General features: G+C 44.4%; 1 protein-coding gene across 1 annotated transcript in view; it reads right to left on the reverse strand.

Annotated features, from left to right (window-relative positions):
- Positions 1-15,135, reverse strand: part of ACSS1 (acyl-CoA synthetase short chain family member 1) — a 30,791-nt gene that overhangs the window by 7,891 nt on the left and 7,765 nt on the right. Inside the window, exons 3-10 of the mRNA XM_062490711.1 lie at positions 11,174-11,373; positions 9,887-10,062; positions 7,800-7,952; positions 6,014-6,161; positions 5,575-5,712; positions 4,916-5,008; positions 1,100-1,212; positions 587-713 (exon numbers count right to left, since the gene is read on the reverse strand). Coding sequence (XP_062346695.1) covers positions 587-713; positions 1,100-1,212; positions 4,916-5,008; positions 5,575-5,712; positions 6,014-6,161; positions 7,800-7,952; positions 9,887-10,062; positions 11,174-11,373 — 1,148 coding nt within the window. The remainder of the gene's footprint in view (positions 1-586; positions 714-1,099; positions 1,213-4,915; positions 5,009-5,574; positions 5,713-6,013; positions 6,162-7,799; positions 7,953-9,886; positions 10,063-11,173; positions 11,374-15,135) is intronic.

The following is a 15,135-nucleotide window of genomic DNA, read 5'->3' on the forward strand; positions in this document are numbered from 1 at the left end:
GCTATCAATTAAATATCAACAACACATCTGACGTAAATGTAGTGAGTGATAAAGGACCATGGGGTCAGTCAGTTTCTTGTACCAGTCATTATCCAGCCTATTTTGTACAATTTTCAGGACTGCCTGTCTAATTCTTGCCTACCCTGTAGCTTTCAAATCCCTTTCAGTTTCTTCTGCTGAGTGAAGACAGTTGTCTTGTCCAATGTCCTACAAAAAAAGTCTCCCTGCCACTTCTAGTTACTTACCAGACAACTTGACCACATTTTAAAAAGGAAGGTTGTAATACAGGGTTAAGATTCAGTGATGCAGGAGGTATTTCCCATCCAATATGCCTTTTCCCAAGTGAGATGTAAAGCTCCAGATAAAAATGTATTTGGACTTCAAAAGCTTGGGCACTAAAGTTTTCTAGAAAATACATCTCTCTTGACAGCTATAAAGGTCAAAACTACCTAAAACCATCAGGGTATGCTTGCAACCTGTGACACACACACCCCAAGCCACCATGGTACAAAAATAGCAGAAACTACTGCTGAAAATAGTGTGCTTACACTGCATTGAAACTGCCTTCCCTTGGCACTTTCCTTACCTGGGTAGGCTTTGAAATAGGCATCAATAAAGCGCTGGTGATCTCCATGGATTGTTCTTGCCATGCCAGGCCATGGCTGGGCAATGCAGAGTGCACCAGACACATCATTGCCCTTTATAATCTCTCCCTGCAGGTTCAAGCACAGGAAGGATGAACAGGTGAACAAAAGAGAAACAGTAAAGAGCTTCTGTGTCATTAATCTCGCTAGAGACACTTGCTGCAGGCTGCCATGGAGGGTCACAAGTGGAGAAAATAAATGCAAACAACTTGCAATGCCCTGTTGGCAAATCTATATTGACAACTGAGATATGCCCTCTCTCTCTCTCTCCCCCTCTCTCTCCCCCCATATATATTTACATATAAATTGTCCATCTATTCTACCATTTTTGAGGAGAAACAAGCATCCTTCTGTATTATCCCTGGACCCTGTTACTTTGCTTTGTCCAAAAGGTGATTAAAGCAGAAACACACACCAGCTTCTCATTTGGGCACCCAGCACAGCCCCAAACTCACATTCTCATCCATGAGGACAGGCACAATCCCAAAGAAAGGTCTCATAGCCATAGCTGGAACAATCTCAGCTTTCTCCTCTGAGGGCCGTGGGGCAATGCAGATGCCACCAGTTTCTGGAAGAAAAATGAAAAACAAAATATATGTAGTCTACCCACTGCTGGGTGAAATCAAATTCCAGCTCTTCTTAGGTCAAGAAGAAAGCAGTGAAGTCACCTTGCAAGAAAGAGCCACTGGGAATGACTTCTGCAGGATCAAGAAGCACAGGTATCAGAAAGCAGCACAGGCCTGGCATGGGCAGTATTGAGCAGCCCCAATTCCTACCCAGAAGTGATTTTACAGGGTAAGCATAAGCATGTCTGGGGATTTATCTCCCTCTAGTGTTTCTACAGCTGTCTAAGGTTACCAGGAAAAGCACTTTAGGAGTCTGAATTACTGTTATTACAGGGTATGAGATTAAGTCACCCCTTACAGGCTGGTTGAGTTTATCTTCTAGTTAAAATCGAACCTTTTAATGATCCTTTTTTATTTCTGCTGGAATGAACATTAAATCAGACTCCAACCTTAATGAGGTCTTTTCTAAATCAAATTCAGAAACTCAAGAGAGAAAAAAAACAAAGGAGAATAAGGCTTTTCAAAATATAGCTCTATAAATAAAGGTATGTCCTGCCACATGGAGAGTGCATTCCTCTACCAGCTTTGCTGAGCTTGTGAAAATTGAAACCAGGGGTTGTAACAGTTGAGTATGACCCTGAATTTACATCCAGCTATGAAGAAGGGTCTCTGATGGCCTTAAGGTTTACATCTGTAGCAAATGGTTACAGGTGTGGCTTACATATAGAAGTATTTCCCATTTCATCGATGGGCATGCATTCAATTCATGTTTCTGTTAATTTTGAAAAGGGGAGTTTGAATTGTTCCAGGAAGAAGCACCCCAGACACCTGCTGTTCTCTGTTTGCACAGACAAAGCCTGCATCAGAACAGGGATCCTGACTGAACTAATGGTTGTTCTTGCTGAGCCAGTACTCATCCTAAATACAGCACTGAGAGCTGTGTTTCAACATGGTGTTTGCCACATCCTACACATTCTGCAGCCAGCCACACACAAGGAAGTAAAATCTCACTCCTGAGGGAGCTGCATGGTACCAAGTGTGCCTTAAAAATTATTCACATGATGAAGATCTATTATAAATTGGCTTAGAAGTACCAGTTTTAGCCACTGACAGATGACATCAAGCAAAACTTCTAGGCTCTACCCTGCCCTTATGAAGCCTTTTTGTTCAGAGCTGGCAGAGAAAAGCTGTGTTTCCACATTACCTGTGCCCACGCTGGCAACATGGTACAAACCCACCCAGACTTTGGGCAAGGACAGCAGGGTCTGAGCAAGGGTTGGGTGCTTTGAACCAGGCTCCCCTCTGCCATGGAGAGATTCCATCTGGCAGCAGAGTACAGCAAGTGCTCTCTGCCACCACAGACAGATGGGAGTCACTGCTTTGGGGGAATCTGTTTCAGAAGCACCAGCCCAGTATAAATCAATGTCAGATGATGCTAATAAGAAAAGCTTTTGGAGCGTATTTGGAGATGTCTTTCAAAACCAGCTTCTGTTCATGGCTGTTCTTCATTTTGTGAAATCAGTGATAAAAGTGAAAATACCTAGTGTCTCTTCTGTATCGTGAAGAACTACACCTAAAACTCAAATACAGCTTTGATTCTATTACTGTCAATCACAACCTGGTATCTTGACAGCTAGAGCCATAGGAATTTTTCATCTGCACAGACCACACTATTAAAATTGCTTCTCATAATTGCTCTCTCACTCATTTGCCTCATCCAAAGACTTTAAAATGGATTCTGAAATCACCCTGTGCTAATGCCTGCCAAGCTTTATTAGCTGGCAACAGGTTGCTGCTTGGGAGAGCAGTGTCCCGTGGAGGACACTGCAAACAGCAGCAGGATTAACCAGCTATTCTGAAACTGTACAGGAAAGGTGACACTGCAGGACCACAGCCAGCATCCATCACATTGTCCCTGTGATCTCTTCCCACGCTCCTTTTACATTTAAATGGCATGTATCATCTTTCCAAGATTAATTTGGCTTCCTCTTTATTAAAGCATCAACTGTAGAAAAAGATTGATTCCACTTTCTGATACAATCAATGTCATTAATATTTATCATTATATTATGCTTCCAGGAGCTGGTACCTGTTTACCTGTAAAAGTATGCCTGGTTCAAGGTAAGACCACGTACCCTGCACTAACAATTATTTCTCTAAAATCCCAGGAGAAATACAGTTTAATACAAGATCTAACACTGCACTTTGGAGGAAATACATAACACAGCATTAACACTGCATGCACCAGTTAACAAACAAACCAAAAAGTGTTAGGGCAAAACTGAATTCTTCTAAATTACATGAATGTGCAGTAATCAACTGCTTCTCCGTGATGTTTTCTTTCAGAGCAAAGAGGAAGAAAGCATATGATGAGGAAAGATGTAGCCAGTCATCCTTCCTTCTGCTCAGCATGTAGGAACCCAAAAGGTTTAAGAAATGAATAGTTGAAGTAGATAGCAGTTAACATTGCTGCTCTGAATTCTGACGTGGTTTTATTTCAAATCTGAAAATAAAAAATAAAAATAAAAACAAAAAAGAGAGAGAGAACCTGCAAGTCTGGTCTGGATTAAATGGAACCTGGTTGTGTGCCAGAAGAAAATTTATCACACTGATATAGAGAGCCTGCCAGTAGGAATAAGGACAAAATCAGGAGCAGCTTGACTGGAAAGGGAATGAATATGCTGCTCAATGTCAGTTTAAGACTATTTTTCAGTAGAGGCAGAATGCCAGCAGCTGTGCTCTTGTCTCCATGGCAAACTGGATCTCACAACTTGAGAAGGGCATATTGCAAGACACCTCTAGCAACTCCTGAGGGCTGGTGCCCAGAAAAGAGAGGACTGGGTGCTGAGGAAGGAGCCAGGAAGGAGCTGCAGGGCCCCACCAGGTAGCACAACCCCAGTTTGGGTACAGCATGTGGCCTCTCCCTGCTGCTGGCCAGGGAGGCCAGGAGGCAGAGGCCAGCTCTGCTCCAGCTGCACTGGAGACAGCCAGTCACTGTGTCCAGCAGCTTGTACACAGCAAACAAACTTCAATGGATGCACACAGCTGGGCCAAGCAAGTTGCCAATACGTAAGTGCATCCTTTCTGAGGCATCAAATCTCCATGACCAACACAAGTACAGAGTATCAATTCAATCATGGGAGAAGGTGCTCCCCAGCAGCCCTGCTGGGTGATGGCCACTGTCCTCCAGCCACCTGATGGGCTCCACTCACTCCTTTCCAATCTGCCAGAGCAGTTGCAGCTTTCCCTTTGACTTCACACCTCAGTTTTCCATCCTCCCCTGACCTTTCCCAGAAAAGAAAACAAAGTACACCTAAGTGCAGATTGTGGCTGTGTGGTGCTTTCAGTGCCTTTGTGTGATAAGACCACAACAAGTTAATAAACTGAAAAATTGTTTTGCAATTCAAGCTGACTATTGCCAGCTTTGACCTGAAATTCAATCTCTGCCTCATATTTCTAGCAGCAATTGGCATTTCGCAGCACTCAAAATATCAAAGAACATTGAGAGGAAAACAAAAACCCCAACACTGCTATTGTTTTTACATGTTGTTACATTGCTGTTATGTGCAGAAACTCCCCAGGACATTCAAAGGCTGATCCAAATGCCAGGAGGGATTTTTTTACAGACTTTTTGGATCAATTTGCAATGTTTGATCCCCACCAGCAGCCTGTCAATGTTCAGGGTCCCCCAAGGCTGCCTCTTACCTGTCTGCCACCATGTGTCCACGAGGGCACAGCGCCCTTCTCCCACCACCTGGTAGAACCACTGCCAAGCTTCCTTGTTGATGGGCTCTCCCACTAGATCAAATCAAGAAAGAAAACAACCTGAGACCCAGGAGACTTCAGGTAGTTCATTCTCCTTGGTGTACAACAGCTGAATGGCTCTCCAAGCAGAATGCTTACAGCACTTTTGATGGGATGCACAAAGGACTGCTATGCACTCATGCGCTGACTTTTTCCAGAAGGACCAACAGGAAAGCAATGAATATCACTGAAAGTAACTAATCAATGCAGGTCACATAATAAGAACCTCCAGAATAGAAAATAATGTAGGGAAATGCTGCTTGGGTCACCTATGCCAGTAAAATTCAAAGTGATGCCCTTTAACATCAGGTAAATCTTTTTAGCCAAGAATGTGATCCTGCAAAATAATCTAGGAAGCAGGCAATCATACAAAAGTTCAATGGACCCAAAATGGGATTTTGTTGCTTCTTCTGCTGAGAAAATATTTGAAAGGCCAGATACAGAGCCTGCTTTATCATCTTTTTTCTAATCACATCCCATGTGGTCACCTGAGCTCCTCTGGCATCTTCATTTCACCAGAACCCTTTACCTTTTTCAGATGAAGATTTCATGCCACTTACCTGAACCCAAAACCTTCAAGGAAGATCTGTCATATTTCTTCACCCACTCTTCTCCATAATTCAACAGCAGGCGTATCGCTGTAGGTGCTCCATAAAACTGATTAATTCTCAACCTTTGCACCACTTCCCAGTAACGACCTGCAAAATCACAAACTGGCTTTTTACCCTTCCAGCAGTTACATACTGCTGCAAATGCTCAGCTGGAAGGTTAACAGCCAAAGCTGGAGCTGTTACTACTGTGAGTACAATGCAAAAGCAATGACAGCATTCTTTTTTTTTTTTTCTTTTCCTACCCTGGATTCACAGATGTTCTTGAGTGCTGTATACACATGATCCAAAGCAATGGAGCTTACCTCTCCTGAGCAGGCAGGTCACACTGGACAAGTCTCTAAACCTCTTCTGCCACGTCTACCCAAACCTTTTCCCACCACTTTCTCACCTGGGTCAGGGTACACTGGAGTGCTTTCAAAGAGGACAGAGGTGGCTCCATTGCAGAGTGGTCCATACACAACATAGCTATGTCCTGTGATCCAGCCAATGTCGGCCACACAGCCAAAAACATCTCCTTGCTGGTAGTCAAACACATACTGCAAAGATAAATGTAAGGCCAGCTGATTTCCTGTTGGCTGCTGCTCAAAGGAAAGGTGCTGCACTGGGCATCCAGAGGGGAGCAGGAAAGTGTACGGGGCAAGTGCAGCCAGGTGTGTGGGACACAGCCACACCAAGACCAGCCTGAGGTGGGGAAGCAAGTCAGAGGGACCAGTGCCAGGGCTTCCAGGCTCCTGGCACACTTCCAAAGGAAGAACAGCTGTACCAGCAGCTGCTCAGCTGGAGCAACAAAGCTACAACCAGAGCGCAGAACCTTGGATGCCTAAGGTTGCCTGCTCACATGGTGGAGTTGATTCTGAGTCACAAAGAAACTGCAGACCACACTCTCAGACCCTTCACCAATATCAACAGATTTCCATGAGAGATCTGGAGGAACTCATAGGTGCCCATAAAATATTTACTGAGAAATAATCTTAGCTGCTCAGCTTCTGTATATGAGTACATTGCATTCCAGATGCTACCCTCTCCTTGCTCATTGAATTCAAGTTAAAGATCTTAGAGAACTCATTATATTGTCTTGGATATGCTTGGAAAATGCTTCCCACCATAAATCTAACTCCTCCACTACATGGTGAAGAGATCCTGACTCATAAGGAGTCAGGTTCATGGATCAGAACTAAAAAAAACCCCATGAGTGTGTGACAAGAGTGTCACATGTGAGTGTGCAAAGACCACAGAGATCATGCAGGTGAGCTGATCCCTCTACCTAAAAAAGACAATTCTCACGTTACTTTTCCAAGTGCTTTTCTCTCTCATGCACTCTGCAGGTAGAGAAAATGCACCCGGGTGCAGATCTACCTTCTGGACTAAGAAAGAGATGCCTTGGTGTTTATGCTGTCACTTAGAAAATCTGACGTAACAGATGCCCTTCATGCAGAAAAGTCTGATACTTGAATATTCAAGTCTTCTAAAAATTAAACCATGAAAGGAAAAAGAAAAAAGAAAACCCTCACATAAATTGTGTGTGATTACAAAAAGGGCGATACCTCCAAAGCCAGATGGACATCTTTCACCACAGTCCTCTCCTCATTTCAGTGTTACCTTTTAATATGCAGAGTTCAGACCAGAAGCTTCAAGAAGCAGTGCCTTGACTCTTGCCATTTTCATGAGAAAGGAGGTTAAAACATTTTCCCTGGATCACCCAGAAAAGCCAAACACAGGTGCAACCACATGAAATACAATTTTTGTTCTTCAGACAACAAGTACTACACAAAGAGGCTGTTTTAAGAGACCAGATCCTCTCTGAAATAAAAAAGGTCAGCATCCCAATGCAAAATACTACAGTACTATCTGCATTACCAGTGCCAGTAAGATACTTTCCAGAATCTCCTCATCTGCAAATTTTGGGAAGCCAACATTGGCACATTTTAAATGCAACAACAACACTGCCATTTCCTTGCTTTTGTAACTCCATGTTCAGGTTTGCATAGTACCATATTCCTCAGAACAAATCCTGAAGATTAATTACACAGTTCAGAGGTCTTCCAGTTTGTTTACAATCAATAAGGCAACTGGGCAGTGAGAAGAGAATACAGCATTCCTCCCTGACCCACGTCTCTCTTGTTAGCACTGCTGGAAGGTAAGTGAACCTTTCCCAGAGGAGGCAGCTGAGTTACCTTGTGCGTGAGAGCAGCGTACAGCAGGTATCCAGCCTGGGTGTGAACAATTCCTTTGGGTTTCCCAGTGCTGCCTGAGGTGTACAGCATGAAGAGCACATCTTCACTGTCCATGCTCTCTGGAGTGCAGATGGAATCTGCCTTGGTCATCTCCTAAGAAAGAAAAGGTGGTAATGACAGAAAGACTTTGGACATACTGAGCCAACCATCACTGCCTCTGTAAGCATGGCAACAGCATCCAGAGACAAAAGCCACCATTGCTGCTGCCCTTCACAAATGTCCATGGATATATCATAGCTTATATGGGCTTACCTGGTGGAAAAGTTCCTCTGGGTGCACAGCACCCAACATTTCCACCAGTACCTCTGCTGAGCAGGTAAGTCAAGGAGAACTGGCCAGATAAAATAACATTTCAAGGGTAAAAGAAAAGTTATGTCATAGCTGCTTACATTTCAAGCCTTTGCAAGCTGGTGGTCGAAATCGAAAATGTAACTGCAAACACTTGACAGCAGTAGCAAGGCTGACTGGGTACTGCTTAGTATTTTCCTTTTCCTCTAAAAACTGCAGTGCTACAGTTAAACTGTGTGTTCATCCCCCTTCCCTGACCCCAGACAGGATGACTGTCCTGTCCATTTGATCCTCAAATTCTAATTTCCTTTTTTTTTTTTTTTTTTTTAAGAAGAGTGCTTAACTCTCCCACCTCTGTCACTCTCTTCATATTCCCCTCTTTGGCCAGCTGGGTGAGATCTCTCCTCACCCCTACAGCCAGCACCAAGGAGGGAAGGATACAATACCCTGCTAGGTCAGAGCTTCTCTTGAGCTCTGTACTGTCCTGATGAACAATGATTTCTGCAAGAGTTATTCGGGGGCTCCCTGGAGGAATGCCTTGGTACTGCCTTTTTATGAGAATACACTGTAAGCACGCTGTATTTACAAGTGAACATTACCATCCAGTTGTTTAGAAGTGTCTGACAAAGCTTGGTAAAATAGGAAGAGTTCACAACATGTAATTCTTAGCCTCTGAGTTACAGCACTGCTGTTCATCTCAGGTATTTCTCATGACATTTCAGCCCTGCCAATTCAGGCTGACTTGTCAGTTTCTGAAACAAAGATGGAATCCTCATATGCTCCATTACAACATGAGCTTAAATTTTGCGGTATGCTATTGCACAAGAACTGGAAAGTACAGCTGCTGTAAAGATCAGTGAGGACAGTTAACACCATTAACTGTTTAATTCTTGTTTCAGATCCCAAAACTGACAATGGGATGAGCTCAGCTCTTGGATCACTGAAGTACCTCAGGCTGTTTGCAGGCCAAGAAAAGCAATCAGAATGTCCTCTGTGGAGTAAGGAGTAAGACAATTTCCATGTAAAATTCGTCTTCTCTGTTTAACTTACGCTAGTACTTCCTCCTATCTCATGTGACCAGCACAGAGACCCTTGTAACAATTATCTTGCCAGCAAATTAGCTTTTTCCAGGCATTATTAGCATGAGTAGTTCCTGTTTATTGCTGCCAGCAAACTGATAAAACTACTTCTGCAATAGGCCAGAGTCCCACGTGTGCCAGCTAAACACATGAAAACAACTGCTGTTTACTTCCCCAGGAAGCACAGGCTCTAAATATTCCCAAGCCACCACTGTTCTTCCACCATGGGGCAACCACCACACTGTTCATGGCTGGATGAAGCCCCTCTAAGAACTTCATTATTTCAGCACTGCCTTTCAACAGTGTCCAGTCTGAGTGCACATGCAATCTGTAACACAGTGTCTGAACACAGTAAATTGACGACAGCCACTATGGTCTCCATGACCTCTGGGTCTTAGGAAACACTCCTTAAATCTCAGCACTGTTTGCAAGACTTCTGAAATGGAGCAGCATAACCCCTGCCCATGCTGAGATAAACTAGATACAGACTGAGCAGCTTGAACTCACAATCCTAGCAGACTGTAAATACAGGCAGTCCCTTTGAGAATGAAGATCCAGATACTGTAATGAGCAGAACTCAGGTCCCAAAAGCACTTATGGAGAGAAAGATTATCCTAGCCAACACTCAAACCTAAAAGGAGTTATCCAACAACAACATACCTCTTCGAGGGGAATATCAAGGTCACCCATCTGGACTTTGTTATCTGTCCTCTGAGCCACAAACACGTGTCTGATGCTTGGACAGTTCTTCACAGCTGCATCCACAGTTGCCTTCAGCTCTATGGTTCGGCCTCCCCTGACTCCCTGGTTGTATGTGATAATTGCTTTGCATCCAGCTAAAAAGAGAAAGAAATAGCAGACATGCCAGTCTGTCCTTCAGGCTAGTATGCACACCCGACTTTTGTTATTTTGGGGGTGATGTATAGGACAACATGTGGGATGAACACTCAGAAGTGCTGTCAGTCAAAACCAGTCATTGCCAGTGATGAAATCACTTTAAAACCTGAGACACACAGAGATTAAGGGTAGGTGGGACCTCCACAGGTTATCCAGTCCATGTGCCCCACCTCAAGGCAGGTTCAGCCAAACCACTTCTGACAGCTGTTCCTTCAGTCTTCCTAAAACACTCCAATGGCATCGACTCTACCCATTCCTCAGCAGTCCACTCCAATGCCTATCACAAATATGAGGAAGTCTTTCCCAACATCCAGCCTAAGTGTCACTCACTGCAGTTTAAATCGTCCATCCCTGCCTTGCAAAGCTGACATGCAAAACAGCTTCTTCTCAGTTCCCTGTTAAAACACGTACTTGCTCTCTGCAGATCAACTCCACTAAAGAGAAGAAAAGAACATGACAATTTCTGTAAGACTTATTCCCTCATACTAGCCACAAAGAAACTGATGTGACTGCTAGGACATGAGACACTGGCTATTTCCCTTTTCTCTTGCTATTTTTAGCATCATTTTTTACCTAATCACAATATACAAGCACTTTGGGGCTGAGATCAGCTCTGTCTGCTGGTACAAGGGCTCACAGAGCAAGGCCAGGCTGCCAACACTTCCAGTACTACACATAAATCACAGGATCCCAATTGAGAATGCAGAATTAGTACTGTCCATGAGTATCAAAGAAACACAGCAAATATACTACAAAACAACAAATCAGGCCCTTTCCTTAGGCTCTGGTTTTCCTTCTAGTTTTGCTGCTGTCAAGCAATAACCTGGTGCACACTGAATGTCAGGCAATTTATTAAGTATTCTAAGGCCAGAGGATACTGCATGTGTCACTCAGAAAAAGGCTCCTCACTGCACTCTGCAGGGGAGAGTGAACTGTCCCGCTAGGCAAGAATGCACCATGAAAACTCTTTCTGCCAAGAAAACACAGGGCTAGGATATGCCTTGGAGCACTGAAACAGAGGCGTTTGTTCCCCAGTCTGCATCTACTCACAGTCCATGATTCTCCCAGCCAAGGACTCGGCGCTGAATCCTGCGAAGACCACGGTGTGAACAGCACCAATCCTGGCACAAGCCAGCATGGCTGCCACTGACAAGGGGGACACAGACATATAGATGGCCACCCTGTCCCCTTTCTGGATCCCATATTTCTTCAGGGTGTTGGCAAGGCGGCAAGTCAGATCCAGAAGTTCCCTGTGGCACAGAAGGAATGTTGTCATGTGACTGCACAACCTGATTCACACAGGGTGAGCAAAGAAAAGATGAACTTGGGCAGAGTGAGGCTTCATGATCACCTCTGCATCTCGTCTCAGAAGTACAGGGCAGCTTAAAGAAGGGTGGCCTGGGACATGCTGGTAGCCAGGGTGTTCCTGCCATGGTGGAGAGGAGAAAAAGAAGGCAGAGTGGTACTTGTTAAAGGAACTTCTCTTTAAATTTCAAGGGTAAACAACACATTTGCATGCTCAAAGAAAGAAAGCCGAAGAAGTCTGGAGGCACTTGTATGGGGGCAGATTTTACAAAACTCTCATCAAAGCTGGATCATCTGCAGCTGAACAGCCTTGCAGAACACAGGTAGTGCTCCCACTCTTGCACAGAGAAACTCGGGAATACCAAGAACTGGAACAAAGTCTCTTTTCATGGAACTCCACTATGACATGGTGACAATAGCAGAAACATTATTCTAAGGAATGAAAAAGCACTTTGTGGGCAAGGGCTTGCACATTCCCTTATTCTGATGCCTGCACAGGGGATAACACAATTGCAGGTACACCTGGGACCAAGATGCCTGAACAGCTCTGTATGCCTGCAGTAGAGGGCTTTGGGAATAAGGGATACTGTTCCAGGTGAGGAGTAGTCTCATGACAAGCGAGGAGGTGCCGATGAGGGGCAGCAGAGCAGTCTGGTGCCAATCATAAGCTCAGAGGAGCAGACTGGAAGAGTCTGCCAGGAATGACAATTGTCTTTTGGGTTCACAAACTCTGAGTACCAAGGCCCAGACAAGCGAGACATCTGCTCTCCAGCATGTTCATCATCAACCTGCCCCCTGTAAACCTTACAGGTTCTAAGCTATATCACCAGGGACCCCCACAACCTTTAACAAAGAGATTAATTTTGGGGGCTTGCATTCCCTAATAAGATGTAAAGCATGAATCCTTATCTTAAGTATCCTCTTTTCCCAGAACTGGCCATAGCTACAAAACAACCCCAATTTTCAACTGGTGCCTAAGATGCAAATAAAATGAAAAGTTGTTTCTAGTTAATCAAAAATTATTTTGTTCCTTTTTTTAAACCCTTGCAAATTGGAAATAAAAGCTGAAGTGCTCTCCTTTGGAAATATCAACAATATGGACTGAGAGTAAGTAATTTTTGGAGAGTCCACCTCTTAACTTGTTTTAAACCAAGAGAGAAGACAAGGAAAAGGAGCCTCAAATCCAAGGCACAGCACTTCATATTATGTATTCTAAGACTATTCCTGTAGTTATCAAGTAAATAGTCCATTCCTGAACTTGGAGAGGTGGCCAGACAAGTTCAGTGCCTGCTCCCTGGCAGGGATGGAGTAACTGCACCCCAGACTGAATTCTCCCTAATCCCTTATAGGGGAAGATCAGTCTAAACTCTAAACCACAACACTGAACACCTCTTCCCAAGCCCCTCATGACCATAGAAATGCACAGTCAGTTAGAGTTATTATTTTGCTTTTACTGAGTTTATGAACTGAGCAACTGTGTACGATAATGAATTCCCACCCAGCCATTGGTTTGGTGCCTTGTCCTAAAAGACCACATTTTCTGGTCTGGAATTTATCTGATGCTGCATTAAAGAAAAGAATTCCATGTGGATAAATAACAAAGAGGCAAAACAAAAGCTGCTCAACTGCAGAGCACATTGAAAGGAAACAAGCCCCAGAGAGACAACTGTAAAAAAGTAAAATGAAAAATACTTATTGGCAGTGGAAAATACTCCAGTGCTTTCTTAGCTGCAGCCTCTTTCTCCTACACAGAAATTCCAGATTATCTCTGGCTAAGGTGTGTTTTCTGAGCAACTCTTTGATTCCTCTCGCTCCTTTTGCTCCTACAGGACTTGGTGACAAGAATGGCAGAAGCTCTCATTGTTTTATATGATTAACCCAAACTGAACATTTGCTTAATGAGCATGTGTAAGTAAGCTGATAGACAACATGGATCAGTCTTTACCCGTGGATCTATTTAACTCTTCTTTGGATGCAGAAATGCTGGGATAGAAAGGCCTTGGAGGTCCCTCATGGCTGCAGCACATGGGTGAATGGACACAAAGGCAACAAAAAGGTGAAGTCATGAACTACAGCAAAGAAATCCATGAATCAGTGAAGAAGGGTTATGTCTTTTGGCTCCTGTGGCAGCAAGTCAGGCTTGCTCTCCACTTCAAAAAAGGGAGTTAACAGAAATACTTTGACAGGAATCCTTCCCTTGACTCCTTCAAACACATTTTGTTATCTAACAGGCAGGCAGCTGGTACATACCAGCGTGTTAACACACTGCCAGTCCTCAACCTAGATGCATCCTGGGGAGGAATGAGCACTGTGCAGAGTCACTGCACCTAAACAAACTGAGCAGGAGGAAAGCACAGCCATCATCACCCTCCCCATCTGCTACTACTACCAACCTAAGCATTGTAGTTCCTCCGTCACACAAGGTCAGAAGAGCCAAGAGTAACTGAAACCCTCAAACCCAGTGCCCCACCCCTGACACAGAGGCAATGGCATGAAATGCTGGCCAGGAGGTGTACTGGTAGCATGGCACATCCACCAGCTGCCTGCATTCCCGAGGATTTCTGTGCAGCCACCCAGAGCAGGGCAATGCACTCAGCCGAGGGAGGCAGGAATAACCAACAGAGAGGAGCAAAGCCATGGGGCACACAGAGGGTCCTGGAGCACTCAGCTCCCTCTGTGCAAGCAGGGCAGACAGCAGGAGGATCTCAGCAGAGCCACTGCAGGAGAAAGAAAAGTGCTGCAAGCAAAAGGAAGTGCCCAGCCCCTCCTGACAGATGAGAAACCGCAGAGTCAATTCATGGCACAACAGTCTGAGGAGCCTCTGCAAAAGCAAATTGTAAGAGCTGAGAGCAAATAAGAGAACAAATTGGACAGCAGAACACTGCTCCAGTGGGTAAAGTGGCAGAGCAGAGCAGAGAAATAGGGAAGCAGCAACCAGCTGGACCCAGAAGGAGAGACCATTTGCAAAAGAGAAAGAGCAATAGATCCCGTCTGTGCATTTAGAAAAAAGCAACCCAGGAAGGTGGCAGAGGCATTAATGAACACAAACGACCAGTAAGAGACATGTGAACCTGCTGGACAAATGTGGATACCAGTGGTAACAAACAGGACCCATTTCTTTCTGTATGATTTAGAATTTGAGTAAGAAGATTAGAGTGTTAAGGGCTAAAACTAATAATTAACTCTTGTGTCTCTCTATGTAAGGTGTGCTTCCATTTTGGCCATAGATAAGGCTTTGAGCCTGTTGCCTTCCAGACTCATCACTTGCTATGCAGGCAGCTCCTCAGATACCACAGCAGCATTTTTAAGCACAAGACCTACAAGACTGGCCCTCCATCAGAGCCAGCAGATCATTGCTCAGGCCAGTCCTTCTGTTTAATCTAACAGACAGCACTCCTCTCCCTGTCCTTACATCTCTGTTCAGGAGTTGACAGACCGTATTTCTCCCAAATCCCTCCCCAAATACAGTTGTGCCAGTGTTTCCAGAGCCAACTGCTCAGTGCAGTGTCTGGAACAACTTCTGTAAAACCCGTCAGCACCACGTGGCCCTTCTGTGATGCATTTCAGGGATGCTTTGCAGAAACAGCCTTCCTGTAAGTCTGATGTTACCTTTTGCCACAGCAAGACAGCGTAGAGCTTTCAAAACAAAGGAAGCCAGCTCTTTTATATTTAAAAAAATTGCATCAAGACCTTATTTGGAGAGCAGC

Source organism: Cinclus cinclus, chromosome 3 (genome assembly GCF_963662255.1).
Source record: "Cinclus cinclus chromosome 3, bCinCin1.1, whole genome shotgun sequence".
In the NCBI taxonomy this organism is placed as follows: domain Eukaryota; kingdom Metazoa; phylum Chordata; class Aves; order Passeriformes; family Cinclidae; genus Cinclus; species Cinclus cinclus.